This window comes from Branchiostoma belcheri, unplaced genomic scaffold, assembly GCF_001625305.1.
Source record: "Branchiostoma belcheri isolate BF01 breed outbred unplaced genomic scaffold, Haploidv18h27 scaffold6, whole genome shotgun sequence".
NCBI classification, from domain to species: Eukaryota; Metazoa; Chordata; class Leptocardii; order Amphioxiformes; family Branchiostomatidae; genus Branchiostoma; species Branchiostoma belcheri.
Window position 1 is genome coordinate 5,958,627 of NW_017804242.1, and position 18,989 is coordinate 5,977,615.

Consider the following 18,989-nt stretch of genomic DNA (forward strand, 5'->3'; position numbering starts at 1 on the left):
TTTATACCAAATGTTTCTTCTGTTCCTGCAATTAGCCCTCGGGCATGAATTTGCAATAAAACAATTATTAATATAGTTTTACTTCCATGAAATTGCTCTGGTTGCATTAAACAGTAGTGTAAGGATATAACCAGTCAGCTATAGTTTCATGTTCCACCTTCTCTCACATGATGTCGTAACTACTGTTGTGTAAAGAGTCATTGAACCAACGTCACCCACCTACAACAACGTGTTCTTTTTTTAGTCAAACTTGTATAAGGGATTCACTTGGCAGTGTTCCAACTGAGAGGCCATACATAGCCAGGCAAGCCGTTTTTAGCAGCAATGCTTTAGAATCATGTGCAAGAATAGGGCAGGAAATATACGGCGTAAATACACAGTTGAAATAGTTTCGTGACTTGGAATATAATGTGCTTGAAACACTGTATATGAGCTCCATACGTTCTTACATTTACAACTGTCTTAAGAAGCGAGAAGAAGCAGAACCTGTCTAAATGTAGTTTTACTATAGATATATTTTAGTCTACCATTGCTATTTGCCGTGACCTGTACTTAGTTCGCAATGAGCAAAAATGTACAATAAAGGTCGTTCTGATGTAATGTCTACAATATCTCGTTTTGAGCTATATATATCCATGAATGTTTTTTTCAATGGTTTAAATTTTGTTTTTGATGCTCAAAGGCTATCTCAAAGTCATCATGTCAAAACACCAGAATGTAAGAGATAATAGGGCAGCATATTGAATCCTGTAAGGTGCCTAAATAATGAGTTATGGCTACTTCAGATCCAACGATTCAATATACAGGGCGTCTATCCTAGGGAATGAATATATAGTGCCCCTCTTCGTGGTGAATAGATTCCCTTGCTAGCCCGTTCAAAGGACAACCTTATGTGCGAGAATGTATACTGCGGTCGGCGCTTTTTCTCTCTCGAGGGCGTGTGTGCCTTTGATAATAAACCACTGACCTACATCTAGTTCATCGCAAACACAAAGAGCTTCAGCCTAAGTAACCTAGATATGTTACAGTGTGTTTATTTTACTTACAAAGCATTTTTGAACTACACTGAAAGGTAGAAGATCGTATTTTTGGAGGGGGGAGGCATTAAAATTGTCCAAGAGATCAGTGTGAATAGTAGTTTATAAACACATGCATTTTACATAAACACAAATACTGAAAAGTGAAATAGATATGTTACCGTGTGTGTATTTTACTTACAAAGCATTTTTGAACTACACTGAAAGGTAGAAGATCGTATTTTTGGAGGGGGGAGGCATTAAAATTGTCCAAGAGATTAGTGTGAATCGTAGTTTATAAACACATACATTCTAAACACAAATACTTCTACGTAAGATAGATATGTTACCGTGTGTGTATTTTACTTACAAAGAATTTTTGAACTGCACTGAAAGGTATAGAAGATCGTATTTTTGGAAGGGGGAGGCATTAAATTTGTCCAAGAGATTAGTGTGAATCGTAGTTTATAAACACATGCATTTTAAACACAAATACTGCATATCTATATATGTGTATTTTACACAAAGCCTATACATTTCAAGTATAAATTTGCAGAAGAAAATACTAAAATTGTCCATGCATGAGATCAGTATTGATTGTATACGTAGTTTATATACAACAATTTTTAAGTATATTTTTAATATTTCACCATTTTTTATGCCATGCTAAACTTGGTTTCTGAACTGTAGCTTATCCCGACACTGCTACATGTATATAATAATGCAATATTTCAACAGCTTTTAACCTTACACTTAAGGGTGTCAATTGCTGAAATATATACACACAGTATTATTGACAAAAATCGTGCAACATACGCGATCATACGTCTAGATATTGTTGCGTAGCTGAAGCCGATACGTGGACAAAGATATGTATACCGATATATGTATATATGCAGCTGTTGTCTAATTTTTCCTTTCCTCGTATATTTTACAAGCAGTTAAAGCGAGAAACGATTGTCGAATAAAAAACCACGGGCTGTCAAGCCTCAAAATTAACCTTCCTTGATATTGTCCCAGCACTGTCCCAAAAATAAATTTCATGTGTCCCGAAGTGAGGAAAAACTGTCCCAAAATGTTTTTGGGAGCATTGTATGGCTTCAACTTGAAGTCAACTTTATTTTGCTTATGTTCACTCCCAGGCGCACTATATATAATTTCAGAGTAGACAGAAAATTCGGGGGGACTTTTCCGGATCCAAAAGCCGGGGCGTGTGCCTGATAAACAAAAGAAGGGCTGAGTGACATTCTGATGTTGATTATTGTTCTATTGCCCCAAAAATGTCCCAAGGTGTCTTTTTTAGTTTTTCCCAGCCTAAATTTTAGTGGTCAGTAGCCATTGGACCACCTTTAATTTAGATTTAGAGCCCTGGCAGTGTCTACTCCGTAGCAGTGCGGTGACGCAGTGCAGGCGTTTTTTGTCACCTCTTTACGATCACGGAGGGTCAAAGTCCTCTACATGTACATGCTGTCAACTTAGTAACTAGAGCACAGGCCTTGGTCCTTGATCCGGCTCACACAGTATATTACATATACTGGGCCGCAATATAGGACAGTATAGAAGCGGTCGTAATATTGTACTAGCCTCCGTAGCAGGCGTATAGAACTGGGGGTTTGGTGGTCTTTGGCTGTTTTCTGATTAGCCGAGTTCTACAAAAACGGGGGTAATTCAACCAGGCCGGCTATGTTGTCTATATGCAATCAGAAAATAGCACATAAAAGCTCCCAAAGACCACGAAGACCCCCAAACCACCCAGTTTTTGGCATGCTATGGAGGCTAGTATATTGTACATTGTACTGGGTAGGTCTTTGTTTATTAGGATGCATACACGTAGTTTGACGTACACATTTGCACATACAAATATTTTGTCAACAAAATTCAATGACATCAACGTATCAAAGATAAGGAAGTCCATGTAATATATGGGTGATTTTGTTTCTGTAATTTCACCAGTTGGTGTATGATTTTTAAAAGATAAAAATTCTACTTGGTACTCAGAAATGTGCAGTTCTGCTGTTATGTGTGTGTGTGTACTCGCTATCGGAGTGAATATCTTTATTATTGATCAAATTTCTTGGAAAAATAACAACGTATAACCTTGTACAATTCAGGCACAATAGCTCATAGAAACTGGTTATACAGACACAATGCACTGACTACATCACAGCTGAACAGTGTAATATTGGTCCAGAATTTTCCACACAAAAAATGAAATTATATGTTCATAAATGAAACATTGTTGGGCGTATAGTGACCTTCAAATAATATTCAGAGGGCAGTCGTTGTTTTGCCGAAAAAGCTCTTACAGCTAGGCTCAAGATAGTTGTTCGTGGTTACACTGGATGTATCGAAATGTTTTGTCTCTAAAACTGGGGCATTAGTACTGAAACCCGTGCTTTTGAAATATCAAAAGCTCACACTGTATGAAAACATTATTCCCATTATTATATTATGTATAACATTTGCAGCATTTGATGCCAATTTTTCCAACAAATTCATTTGAAAATTGCTACCAGATTGAAGTCGATATAAGCTAAAATGTGGCATGTCTTTTTGAAAGTCTCTTCTGTGATTATGCATTAATTTAGTTGGATTTTGGGTCATCTTAGTAAGTAACAAATTAGTTATTTATACATGTATCAACTTTGCAAAAATAAATACAGAGGGAGCAACAGAAACATACAGACAGCATTTTGAAAATTATTAGATGCATGTATATTCACAAGTTTGTTTCACTTAAAATGCAGCGTTAGGGGTCTATATTTTTATGACATTACATTTTTTAATAGTTTGAGAGCCTAAAGGTGCCACAAACAACCACAATTGTTTTATTACATTAATAAAACCCGTGTTTTCAAATAACAAAACATTATATGTGAAACATCACTCATAATACTGTGTTGGACGCTATATATTTATAAGGACATGCACGTACACACACATGTATTACAGTATACGATCGGTAGCTTTAATGTGTTATTCCCTATCGACTTTACAATGAAATAACATGGGGGGCACTAGGCCAACATAGTAGCGTACATTTGCGAGCTTTCTTTGCACTTGATGAGCATTCAATATGGCGCGGGGGGTGGGAGGACTACCTAATGATACTGTCCCTAAAAATAGGTTAGGTTTAAGGGCAATCTCTTAGTCTATATCTAAGAAAGAGGACGGTATTAAAGAGGAATAAGAAGTCAGAAAGGTTAGCGACTGTTAGCGTTAATATTCAGAGTATCATGAATTGGAATGATATGGTAAGCTAGTGCGATTTGGGGGGCCAACCTGTGTAAGGATTGTGTATGGGAATTAAGGTGGCATTAGCACACGGGGGAGTGCACCGGGAGCTAGGGACATGGCAAGGGGAAAATAAACCTACGGCAACCCGTGGATTAGCCAGGCAGCACACGTATGCACTGTCGGAATAGGTCGAGCCAAGTGCACGGCTATGACCGCGTACATGATAATACAACGATCCAAGATGGCGCGGTTATACATGGGGTGGGCGTACTTTAGTAGTACCGGGTGAACTTGGGGGCGATATCTGGGGGGTTCATGTGGTCAGCCTTACGCGAACGGTCAGAGGTCCGAAATATACCATTGTCGCCTCTCTTCTTTTACCAAACTTCACCACATATTAATTGTAGCAACGTACACATGACCTATATCTATACATAAATATATAAACCTAGGTTTTTAAATAAATGGTGTGGCCTAGAGGTTAGTAGTAGCCTACGTGTGTACGTGTAGGATGTAAGTGTACTTACTGTTTCCACTGATGGACGACATGTCGCTGAGGTTGGAGTTGGAGCCGCGCGCGTCCGTGGCTGGTCCGGTCAGGTAAGGTATCCCCTGGTGTTCTCCCTTCGGGACCATAGCAGAGGCGGGCAGGGCACGATCACCACCCCAGTCCGGTGGAACTGTGGAGAAGAAGAAACACACACGGTACGGGAGAGACTGTAGGTACGGTGGCACACAATCAGGCAAGTCCGGGAGGCTAGTAGTACGCCCCCGCTTACGATACGTACAGCTGGACTTGTGTGTTTTCTTTTTTTCAGAAAGGTGTTGCGCTGCGCAGGTGTTGAGGTAGTTCCAATTGGAAGGGAGGGCACTGGTACAGCCCACGACAAGTGTCCTTGAAACGATGTCACAGACTTGAAGGAGTTCCCGTGCAAATCTTTAAGACGACGACTGCTACAAAACCGGCGGTGTCATCGCCAGTGTTTACTAGGAGGCCCCGGTCTCTCTAAAAACGCGGAAGGGCGCGGACGTTTGGGGGGAACGAACCACCAAGCTCTAAAAATCAATACCAACTCGCATGCGCCAACTACCAGGGGTCAAGTAGCCCGGGACGTCACCGAAGCAATCCGAGCCAATCAGAACCTTGGACATGGCGGCGAGGAGGGAACGCCAACCTTATTTGAATTCTGATTGGTCAGGAAATGTTCGAGGAGATGTTTTCATTTCGGGTGACCCCTATGGACGAATTCCCACACATTTTTTAAAAGAAATGTGTGTCATGTATATGTATATAGTTCATCATGTACAAAAGCTTTCGACTACGCAGGTCTACGTATTACCACGATACAGCTACGTAGTACGAAATATAGTCTGAGCATGCGCAAGCGTCAAAAGTATTTTGTCTTTTATATAATAGTCAACAGTGGGGGGTCTGGAATTTAAATGAATGGGAGGGGGCCCGCTATTAGATACTGAGAAACAATTATGCAACTATCAGGATTACTAATATTGTTGTGGATTGGTTGTTGGGAAATAAAATTTTATTTCATCGTTTTGGTATATTTTTGGTGTACCAACGTTAACTTTTCACTAGTTGTTGTTTTTCTACTTCAAAAAACAACAAAAAACAACAACAACAAAAAACATGGCGTGTCCAGCTTGTTGCACTACTACAGGTCCTGCCCTTTAGTGCAACATGCCCTCTGGCTGTTGAAAAGTGACGACTGGACCGACGATATGGCGAGCTCGTTTCTGGGTCATTAGGTACGTTAGAGCTCGGCCGGTGGGTACAATTTACCGGGGATGTAAAGAAATGCGTAGGGTGGGGCCACAAAAAAGACACGCTGAGGTTGTCCCACTTTTATTACCAGCTTGTACAATAAATTACGTTTCAGCTTGGTTAGAGTAGCTCCCCTGTGGAGTAAGATGTCTAATATTTCCAACGTGAGGTAGTAAAATATCTTCTTTTAGGTGGTGAATGTTGTTTTTTTTTCTTTGTGAGCGTGGCATGCAAAGCGTTGTGTGCCCTAACTACCACCGGCTATTCCCGGGTCCACACACAGCCAACACGTGGCCGACATGTCCTAAGCTGACCCCTCAGCCTATGGGCCTGAATGTGGGTCACGCCGATTCTGCGCCTGTGCAGTACGAGCTTTCGGTCCCGTCAGCGTTCGCGCCACTCGCGCAAACAGCCCGACTCGCCCCGAAAATGTCGGCTAATTTCGCGCTGGAGTACCTACAAGCGAGCCATCGGTCAAATGCTCTCTAAATGCCAAGAGATCGATCCAGAACCGCACGAATGATAATATTCACCCTCCTCGCTTGCGTACTATGTGACACTCTTTTAACTATGGGGGAGGGGGGCGCAACAACGTAAAATGAAACACACTACATTTTGTGCGCACCGCATCAATATAATACCTTCTCGTACAAAAAAATCTTTCTCTCTGCCACTTTTGAGTTAAGGTTGAAATCGTGAGGAAAAAAAAATAGTTGTAAGATTTGCTGGATCTGTCAGTGGCAGGGCAATGACCGTGAATTGATTATGTTTGGACGACAATTAGAGCCCTAAGCCCCTGGGTAGTTGGATCTATTAATCATTGTAAGACGATCACGGTCTCTACTGAAATACAGTACGGTTCTGTGAGATTTGGTTACAGGGTATTCTACTACCAAGTTCTGACATAAAGTCGAGTGAAAACAAACTCTTGGGACAAAAAGTACTGTTACAAATTTATCGCACCACCAACAGTATACAGTTCATGTTTCATGGAATATCTATAAGAATTCTACCCCCCTCCCCCCCTCTCTCATGATTCCACGTTTCAAGAGCAGCACATTCGCAAAGCTTGACAGGATCACTTGTGTGATAAATCGCACGACCAGCTAAACACCCACGCTACCTCAGATCTTCAGACATATTGAATACCCACCGACTATGTTCTCAACCGGGCAAAGAACAAAATACACCGAACTGTCTTTGTTCTGGGTGCCTCTAGGAACAATCTCCACTGACTTTCATGTGCAGATATAGATATATTGAACATGCATACAGTCACAAGGTCAAGGAAAAGTTGCGGCACTATATCTTCCTTTTCGTACGGATGTTTTGTTTCAGCTTAGGCACCAGTTTGAATTACCGGCTCGATGGCAAGAAAAGATAAGATAGTAAAGGTCGATAATATAAGAACTGAGACGACAAAGGTGCAAGCTGGAGTATATCATGTCGAAATTATGCACATACTGAGATCAACTTAGACTTGCGACTTGTACCAAAGAAGATACTTCCTTCGAAACCTGCCTTGTTATATTCTAGTGCGGTTGTCCATTCAGAAATACAGTTGACGTGTAAGTTTTAGCTGACTTACACTAATTTAGAGTTGGTGGCTGCAAAATAACATACGAAGTGTGTTACTAGGACCAATTCACAACGATCGCTATTTTAAAAGTCAAATCTATGAAACGAAAAACGACCGTATTTGCATAATGTAGGTGCCCCCCTCCCACTCTATTTTCGAATTCCCATGTAAGCTTCTGCTTCAACACCCCTAGTCCCTTCAATACACTGTCACTCATTCACTCACTACCCAGTCCTGTTCACAGCCTATATAGTGTTGTGTTTCACAGTGAAATTGACCAGAAATAAGTAGTTAGGAAGGTATCTGGCCATTGGCAGCATTTAGTAGCATCGCCTTCCAAAAAAAAAAGGAAAAAAAAGTCACCAGCGCCAACAACGTCAAGATATCTTGTACCGTAGAACATTTATAATTCCTGATTTCCCTGCCTGTATTTACATAGATGGCGATCCATATACAGTGACAACGATCCATATATACACCCGACAACCATCTATACACGGACAACGATCTGTATATATACCAACAACGATCCTAATACTAGTATACACCGACAATGATCCGTATATATATACTCCCACAAAGATCCATACTTATCGTAGGCATATATATCTAACGCTACGGCCTACTTATGTGTTTTAATGGATTGGATACCATATATACAACCATCTATATACGGACAACGATCTGTATATATATATCAACAACGATCCGAATACTAGTATACACCGACAATAATCCGTATATATATATACTCCCACAAAGATCCATACTTATTGTAGGCATATATATCTAACGCTACGGCCTACTTATGTGTTTTAATTGATTTGATACCGTCACAATAGAAGGTTGCTGACACTAAGATGTGCGAGCAACCGCCGTTCGCTGTGACTGACGTTTCGAGGTCAAACTACAATGTGCCGCACTGAGTAGCCATTTTGTGGTCAGGTTCTGTGGTGTGATGTCGTTATGGCACTTACACTATTGTATACTAGCTAACGCCACCAAAGCTACACCACTGTAGTCTACATCAAAAGACACATCGTGCTAGGAGCAAACGAAAACCACAAGAATAGAGCAAATAACAGAGATATAGAACATAGTAGAGCTACAGCATCTCAATGACAGTTCACTATGTTCCTAATACTACTTCGAGGGTCCACATCACTCTCACACCTACAAAACTGTAATGTTTTTGATGTAGTTCAAAACTTCATTTACTGTACGGGTAGATTCTCGTAATTGATAGATCACCAACTTGTATTTATCTTGGTTTTATCCACCTTGTAATTATGCATGTATTTTGTCAATGTGTTTTATACTCGTTGTATGTTGAGTTGAAGGTGTTATATAAGCAACTTGTGCTTTTTGCCCAATACTCAATAAATATATGTGAATGAAAATTTAAAAAAAACATGAGTGACACTACAGGATATACTTCGGTGAAACAATAACAACGATACCATTCTTTAAAATGTTGATGATATCTATGCATCACTCTATATGTTGATAACTATCTTATAACTTTGCACATCCTGAAAAACAACTTGATATATCACATGGAAAATAACTAACCAAAACCTACAATAGTAGAGCAACTACAGGTATATATATATATATAACACAAGAGTTAAAATACAGGATACAATTCACGAAAACAATAACAATAATGCCACACTAATAAAAACTGTTAACATCAAAACTTTACTGCATATGTTGGTATTATAATGCACTATCTTAAACATTCCACATTCTGAAAAACAAATATCGCACTGGAAATATCCGGAAACTACAAGGCAATAACAGGAAAACACTACAGGATACAAGTTAGGAAAACAATAACAGTAGTACCACCATGTTAGTAACTTTGCACATCCTGAAAAATAAATATATCACACTAAAAATAACTGACGAAAACTACAAGAATTACAGAATATAGAGCAACTTACAGGAATACATTACAGAATATACTTCAGGAAAAATAATATCTTCCAGATAATTCTTAATAAAATACAAATATTACATGTAATAACTATCTTGAATTTGTAAGAGAAAAAAACAACAAATATGTTGCAGGGGATACACTTCAGAAAAACAACAATAACAACAATATCTCCCACATAATATTCAGATTGCTCTTTATGTTATTTATATTAATAACTATCTTAAGTTGCACTTAATGTATCGCAATTTTATGCAACGTCTGTCATTGTACAACCCAACATTTACTAGTATTAAGATATATAAGTGTATGACTTAGTCAGGCCTCGAAATTAACTTTTTTTACTATTGTCCCAGAATTGTCCCGAACATAGATTTCAATTGTCCCGAACGGAAGATGGACTGTCCCAGCCTGCTTTTCAGGAAATAAGTTGATGACAAAAATAAGAAAACAACAACTGAATTTGTGCAACTTGAAGTCCACTTTATTACTAAATGTAGGGAAATACATGATAATATCATGGGCATGGCACCGTCCCTGATATTTGGAATCCCTGATTGGTCAAATTTAAATGTTTGTCAGAGTATTACTAGTATATATTTATAGGCTGCCAGCAGTCTGCAGCAGGATGGATGGATCGCGTTCCCAAATGACGTGGATGGTCTTAGAATTTTCCAATTGCCCCAAAATTGTCCCGAAACGTAATTTGAATTGTCCCAAGCTGAAAATTTAGTGTCATTTGACACTGGGACAATGTTAATTTCGAGCCCTGCTTAGTGATTATCTATGTATCTCTATCTAGGTACATGTATGTGAATGTTGAACCCCATGATGTCCACATAACCAGAAATATAATGTATTCCCTCACGCAAATACGTATTTACTAAATAATACATGCCAACTTCTTTTGTGTTTTCTTCTGTAATTGCAGGTCGGTATTTTCAGAAGTGAATTCGAAGCAATCTAAAGGCAGTGAATTTGTTTTTACATATTGACACTGTTGTTTGCTGAGGAATACTAGTATTCTGCTATTACGGCTACCATCAGGCAATATGATGCACATGAATTGTTGGCAATGTACTAGTACGTAATAACAATGATTATAAGTGGATTATTATCGTTATGAATGATGCGATAAAATTACGACCAAAGCCTGGATATGCAAAATTCACCACAAAGTACATCTTTATTATGGACTAATATGTTGGCCATGGTGATTATTGTTTTGCTATATTGCTCTTATTTTATCACTCGTCATCTCAACATATTTGAATGAAGATGTTCTGTATCTTATCTGTATAGCCGGTATAACCACCTTCCGGCGTAACACACCAGCTTCGCAGGCACGCGGTGCGGCGGCAGCTGGCTACATTACACCGATCGACTTGTTACGCCTAACCCTTGGACATCTTAACTCTATCTAGACATTATATAAAGCTATCTAATGACAATGACCCTACTGTACTTGGTGACATCGAGTTCCACTCTGCTATAGTTCTAGGAAAGAATGAATTCTTGAACACCTCAATCCTCGGTTGATAACTCTGGTACTTGAAGGTATGGCTATTTCTTGTTCTCTTCTGGGCTGGTATTAGGTACTTAGTGATTGGGACGTCCACCAGTTTATTTCATATAATGCCCTTGATTTGATGCTCCCACGAATGTGTTGTGAGAATAAGAATCAGGGTTAGCTTTCTTGAGAATTTCTAGATCTCTAAGAATATCTTCGTCATAGTTGTACATTTTTGCCTCTGCCTATTCATGTGCTCTTCTTTTCGTGGTAGCTATTTTCCTTCTTCCATTGTTACTTGTAGCAACTTGAGAAAGAAAAGACCTATAAATATTCATGTCCTAACGGTGCCCCTCTTCAATACAAGAAAAGCTAATCAACGAGATGAGAATGTAGCTTCTATAGATACCTAATGCCATCCATCGGTGGTTCAAACACTCGAATGACATTCTTCTTCTTTTGCTATCCTCAACTGAGGTGAAGCTTAACATTGGAATGAAGGGGCCGGAAGAAAAATAAATAATTGGGTATTGCACAAAAGGATCCAAGACACCTATACATTTTCATTTTTGTCTAAATATGTGCTCTATTGTCCAAGGTCTATATGATAGCCATAGCCCTACTGGAATTAGTTTTTTTTTTAAATCTGAGAAAAAAAAAGACCGGTGAATATTGAAGGCAATTGCCAGTTTCAAGCGTTACCTATTCTGTGGTCTGACTACATCATGCTCAGTCTAGCATTGTGCAAGCTCTATATGATAGCCATAGCCCTACTGGAATTGTTTTTTTTTTAATTTGAGAAAAAAAAGACCGGTGAATATTCAAGGCAATTGCCAGTTTCAAGGGTTACCTATTCTGTGGTCTGACTACATCATGCTCAGTCTAGCATTGTGCAAGCTCTATATGATAGCCATAGTCCTACTGACATTGTTATTTTGGTTTTACAAATTTGAGAAAAAAAGACAGGTGAATATTCAAGGCAATGGCCAGTTTCAAGGGTTACCTATTTTGTGGTCTGACTACATCATGCTCAGTCTAGCATTGTGCAAGCTCTATATGATAGCCATAGTCCTACTGACATTGTTATTTTGTTTTTACACATTTGAGAAGAAAAAAAAGACCGGTGAATATTCAAGGCAATTGCCAGTTGCAAGGGTTACTTATTCTGTGGCCTGACTACATCATGCCCAGTCTAGCATGGCGTTTCGCTAATCAGTTTAGAGAGGAGGCCCAATCAGCTTCTGACAGCGAGGGATTGTGTAACCCAGACTATCTTTCATTAATGATTGCAACCTCTATAAAAAGTGTATCTGAATTGGTACGTAAGACTCAGTCACTGATGATAGCGGATGCTATTTGAAACTCTTTAGAGAATACACAGAATAATGAATGAAAGAAAGACTTTTATTGTATGTTTAAGCTCTTACAAGCAAAGTACAGGTCATTGGAATAGAGTAGAAGTAAGATTATAGTGAATATATATTCAGTTGTTTCATTATGTTTACCGAAGGAAAACATTGTTTTTACTCAGTTTCTTCCTCTTCTTCTTCTCCAAACAGTGACCTCTGACCTGACCAATGACATGATTTGTTGACGTCTGTCACCATGGTGGCTGGTGTTGGGTTACATAATGTTGCAATTTCATGGTCTGCTCTGCTCTTATCTTGTCGCCATATACTAAGTACTAGTAGTACATGTATGTGAATGTGTTTGAGTAAGAATTAACAGAGCAGACCATGTCCGAAGGTAAACATTATGCAGTTGCTTTACAAATGTTACATTTCTAGTTTATTTTGTATGACGTGATGTTCTTAGATGTCTAACCTTCATCGACGTACATAAATGAAGAACAAAAAAAAAATATTCATCCGCCCACCCCATCACGAATGATTCACTGCGCCACACAGGAACTAGTCCCAACAGTCTGTCCTACTTTACCCTTCCACCAGACGTTACAATTGACGAGCGGCTGGCCTAATAAATCCCAAGTATGTCTTTGGGGGGAAACACACTCAAGATTAGCCCAGCTTGTTGCGGCCTGCCTCTGGTAAGATTAGTGTTCAACGTCTGGTGAAAAAAACCCTCGGGAAACAACTAAAGACTTTTACATCTGTCTTGAAAGACAACCGAGCCCCAAGGTAGCAATATATGTGGTGTAGAAGGAGATAACCCGTCTTGATGTCATGCAGATCGCCCCTTGCCTTCCTAAGTCGTTAAGAGGCAGTTTGGTCCCTTGTGGACTAGTATTGCCACGTCTCCTCTCACTAGAGATAATGCCTTGTGTATTACATGTAGGCACGCTGTGAGATGTGGGGCATACTGACATACTGAGGAACAGCACTTACAGTACCATCAGCCCGTACGAAAAGACTGAAAAACTCTTTCTTACACAAGGCAATATGCCTGTACAACGAGTCTTCGCAGTAAGACTCTTAGGACTCTCTGGTCTTTACTTTAGTGCCCATGTGAGGCTTTCTGTAATGTTTTGTTCGTGTGTTTGTATATGTATTGCAATGTTAATTTGTATTCGCCAGACAAGTAACTGTATAAAATCAGTGATATTCAGCATGTTTTTGTACAGGCTGCGAGGCTGTTTTTTATGAATAAACTGTTATTATTAACTGTTATCAAAATTACTGAAGCATCTCTACGGACATGGCTTATATTGGTAGACTTTGGAAAGTGCCACAAGACTTTACTAAGAATTTAAACTTTTACTGAGTATTTGAACTAGCCTCTACCAGGCTTCGGGAGGCAGCTAGAAAGAGTAGAAATCGGCCTTTTTTAAACCTTTACTGAATATTTGAACTAGCCTCTACCAGGCTTCCGGAGGCGGCTGGAAAGAGTAGAAATCGCCTCCCGAAGCCTGGTAGAGGCTATATTTGAACACCATTTAAATGAAAAATAAATTGTGCAAAGGAATGACCAGACCAGAACTCCAAAACTCTAGGAGTAAAATTGAAGCTTGTAGATAATAATCGCAATATAAATATTAGATTATCTCTTTGTATATAGAATCCGTTTTAGCTTTTACACCCAAACTAATTGCATACATTATTTACGTGTATATTCATAAAAATGTAATCATCATATTATGTTATATCATATCATATCCAGTTGTAATCGTCATACTATCACTAGTGAAAATGACTTTAAAAAGTTCGACTTTTAGGCCACAACAATTTGATTTGTTGGTTCTCAGATTTTTTTCAGAAAAAAAATTAAGCGACAGGGCAAAAAAAATAAAAATAAAAACAGGTCTAGGCATCCTATTATAGCCACAAATGGTACGATACGAGCCATGAAGTCAACAAAAAAGGCTGGGTTGAAAATTTAAACTACAAAGTTTGAACTTTTAATCAAACCACTGCATTGATAAATGGAAAAACTGTAACAACTGGGAGAAAAAGGACTTTCCTCAACTGTTGGAGCAAAATATGAGCATTTTTTATTTGATTCAGAACCAGAATCTTTTTTTTTTTCAAATCAGAAAGAAATGAAGAGGCGAATCCGAGAACCAACAAATTAAATTGGTGTGGCCTTAAACTTCTTCCAACAGTCGCACCATGCAACCTCTTACAAAGTTGCATCCCAACAAAGTACCCATCCCAAAAGATATCCATAAAGATACCCCTGTACGTTTAAAGTTTACAGAGTTTAAACTCAGATGTGGTTGATAAATGAAGAGGTCGTGGAGGCGATTTAGAAGTCTATCTGGGAAAGTACAGGGGATAAAAACGCGATTAACGAAATACTCTGAGCAAATACTCGGTTAAATCCTGCAGTGAAAATGCATCAGTGGTTCTCCCGTGTGAGTTTGTCTAGGGTGACCTGTGTGCTACTTGAGTTGTCAGGGGAAGTCGGTTTGTCGGTTCGGCAGTAAATTTTTTACAGCTATTCTGCACGAAATTGTATCTTTGAGCACATCTTTAAGCAGCCGTAAATGTACACGCACGGAACTTTACGCATGCTTTAAAGTAAGATTGCTTGGATTTTGTGCGGTGACTAGTGTTGTGAAATAGATTTATAGCGATGACCCTCTCGCCAGTAGCCAGTAGATTTAGGTCACAGCAATGTGGTTGTAAGTTGAGACAAATTTGCCCAGCCATTGTAAATTTGCCATGGTCAACGACCTACAATTACAAAGTTGTAAAACAGACAAAAAATCACTATAAGAACTTTGCCTACCCTCCCGGGGATAGAAATAAGAATTCTTAACGTACTAGTACTTCTTTAAGGTTCAGGAAATACACTCCTGTTTTGCTGAAGAACAACAGGCTAAGGCGTAAGTTTTCTGGTCTAACGCTCTAATATTGACATGCACACAAACGAACGACGCAGGTGAAATACGTGTTCTAGTACGGCAAACATCCAAACAAAGACCCGGTACTAAGTACAGTCTGGGCCACCTGTGAATCTAGGTCAAAATAATCAAGTCGCTGCTTTGACGTGTGTGGACGCTAATTATGATCATCAACTTTTAAAGTATACAACAATGAGTTTCAGAATTAAAGTCTAGGTAAAAATACTACGCTAGATTACATGGATACATTCATGGATATACATTGGCGACCGAGTAACATCTGGAAGTGTGGTTAACCTAGTTCCCAACTTTTCGGAGTACCCCAGGGCTCGATTCTCGGGCCACGTAAGAAAATAACCTTTTCGTACTGTACTTTGCATATTGTTTGCGAGTCTTTGATAACTTGCAACCTGCTCTAGAGTCAACCATGCAATCGTAATCATAGTTGATCCGAAAGTCGTTTTAAAGTTACCCAATTTGTCAGGGCAGTAAATCTGGGGTTTGAATTTTCTGGTCATCCCATAGCAAACTGACATGTGAGGCAAAAATGTGATGTCGCTGACGGAAAACGGTTGCTTGTTTTGTATCGTAGGTTGGTTCTAGTTAGTGGCACCAAAAAATAAACTCCTAGCGTAGCTTGATCTTCTGGGCGATTTTAAATGCTTAAAGTATGAAATGATGACGACGAAATGGCAGTAAATGCCAATATCAGACAGATTTCCTCATCCAGAATATTGTTTGTTTTGCCTCCCTGAAATTGCCCTGGATGTCTTTAATAATTCTTATAAAAGCCAGAACCAACGCCTAAAGGGACCGTGTGTAAAACTACGATACGGGAGACCATTAGGCCACAGCAAGTAAACTTTATGGATGACATCCTCCGCAGACTCTAAATCTAATGCGAGCGGGAGAAAAAAACAAGGCAGGCCGAAAAAAAACAAGGTTCCTACATTTAAAAATTTTGACTCAATCATTGTACAAATGGTTTTGATTCAGTGGGAACATCACATATACACAGCCATCATCACATATCACTGCATCAAAGTAAGAAACAAAACATTGAATCAGAGCCTTTTCTTGTCTCCTCTCCTCATAGTTATCTGTCATCCACCTTCCGGCATGGCAACAGACATCTTTGCCCATTTTCGGCTTGTTGACCACTGTCAGAAGGAAACAAAATTTCTTGTTTTTATTCCCCAAAATCGGGCGAAAATTAATGTGCACGCCGATGTCATCCATAAAGATTACTTGCTGTGGCATTATATGTCCCGTGGCAAGGATTACACTTTAGCTCCATCACAGAACAAAAATAGGTTCCAGATGGTTTATATAAACGCTGTGAGCCGGTTTAAGTGGCCCTTTAGCCCTTTTTTTTACCAGGTTGGCCGACAGAAGTGGACCGAGAAGTAGGTCGCTGCTCGTTGGTAACACCAACATCTTGGCCATGACCTTTGAGTGGTAGTCCGACTTCTGTATCATTTTTCATCAAACGTTTGTGAAACGTCTGTGGTACAAATGTGGCCGCTGGCAATGTGACCACTTTGAACTAGACGGCCGGGCGATTGCTACAATATGTACAGCCCCTGTCACACATTCAGAACCTTCAGAAATGTTAGCCGCACAATATTATATAAAAGAAACAAAACGCTTTTAACTGTATGTCTTCTGGGATGGGAGGTTTGTTACTCACGCTAAGTCTCATGTATTTTCAAACGTCTTGTAAAATACTTTTCTTTCATTGTAAAAGTGGCTGCGAGAATATAAGTTGTACCTAACTTGAGTTGGCAGCCACTTAGTCCATGTCTTTTCATTACGGTAACCATCATTGTGATTCTGAATAAAAAAAAAGAACCTTCAGAACCACCGAATACCAGCCCAGAAAAGAACAAGAAACAGTCATGCCTTCAAATATCAGAGTTACCAACAAAGACTTGAGGTGTTAAAAAAACTCGTATTTCCCCAGAACTATCGTAGACTGGAACTCGTTGCCACCAGGCACAGTTGGGGCATCATCACTAGAAAGCTTTGAACAACTCCTACAATTAAATGTGTAAAGATTGGGTGTAACAAGTCGTTCGGTGTGATGTAGCTAGCTGCCGCCGCGCCGCGTGCCTGCGAAGCTGGTGTGTTACGCCAAAGGGCGGTTATACCGGCTATACTGATACAGATACAGAACACCAGCCGACCAAGGTTGGCTGGAGTTCGGGAGCAGTCTGACCAGATTTAAGCCACGTCTACTTGTACATACGAATCGAATCGAATTTGATTCAAATTTGAGTCAAATTTGACTGCCAACCACGGCCCGACTTACTCCCGAACACCAACCAACCATGGCCGATCCTCCCGTACGCACCCGAATGTTTTGAACATTCTAAAACACCCGGAATACGATACACGATGCAAAACTATGATTTCAAAGATAACAGAATCACAAAACGTAAAATAAAATCGCTCTTTGTTTTCTTAAAGACCAAATGACACACAAAAAAGTCTGTAAGATATATACAAATATTGTTAGTGTACATGTACATACAATATAGTCACTGGAAGCTTAAGTTTGTTCTAATCATGATGACTGAAAAATTGAGCTTGTACGGCCTTCTAAAAGTGTTTTTTTTTAAGACTCGCTAGCAAGCTTCCCAATTACCCACTTCGGGCATCTCTATTTGTTTGCATCTCTATGTTTTATTTTTGCATCTCTGTGCTATGAAAAAATACAGATATGCAAAAATAAAATGTAGAGATGCAAATTGCCTGCCAGGACTGGCTTGTGCTGACTTTTCCAAGGTAGGGCATTAGAATTTGGAATGTAACAGGAGAACCGTGCATATTTATTGTAAATGTATCTGTCAGGTAAGGCTAGTTATGTCAATTACAATTAGATAAGGTCATATTTTGGTGTCATGAGCACTTTAAGTCCTCAGTATTAGTTGAACTGCCTCTCGAATAAACCCGGATGGCCCATGTTTGAGGAGAGACATACCTCCTGAACATTAAAAGAACCCACCACACGTATCGAAAAGATCAGAGGTTCTTCCCGGTGTGAATATGTGGATGAAACTTTACTTTTGTCTGGTCTTACACATCTTGTACTTACTGTACAAAACTGGTGTTATGCCTATATGCGATTTACCGGGTATTCAAAATAATGAAAAAAGTTGAGGTCATTTTTCCATTGGTAAACTCCATCTGTTCAACTTTGCTACATTCCGACCATCTAAGAAAAGTATTAAAACGTACACAAACACTTCAAGCACATCTCTATGCTTTTAGAGGTTTGAATCGTTTAACAAACCTCATTCATATATATAACAAAGATTTTCACTGGAATACTAGAACCAAGAATTATTTTTTGTACCGCAATTGTATGCATCAGATCAAACAATTTCTACTGACGAAAGCAAACGTTGACGAAAGGTAGTGGATGCTACCTGAAACGTCTGGCCGTTTTCAAATCTATCCAGTTGCTTGAGTAGCTGTTAGTTTGGTATCTCATTACCTGGATGTCTAACCCTCATGCACACAATTTCTGTTCTGTTTACGAGTATAGTTTCCCCTTACTTTATTGCCTAGATAGTGATTTTGAGGTTGCTATGCATATGCACCAAAAGGAACAGTTTGGGAT

The 18,989-nt window shown here is 39.3% G+C and overlaps 1 protein-coding gene across 2 annotated transcripts in view; it reads right to left on the bottom strand.

The window, feature by feature from the left end:
* The window catches only part of LOC109482600 (nuclear receptor subfamily 5 group A member 2-like), a 118,735-nt gene that overhangs the window by 30,895 nt on the left and 68,851 nt on the right, over positions 1 to 18,989 (bottom strand). For both annotated transcript variants that reach the window (XM_019785386.1, XM_019785387.1), the window contains exon 2: positions 4,781 to 4,933. In XM_019785386.1, coding sequence (XP_019640945.1) covers positions 4,781 to 4,933 — 153 coding nt within the window. The remainder of the gene's footprint in view (positions 1 to 4,780; positions 4,934 to 18,989) is intronic.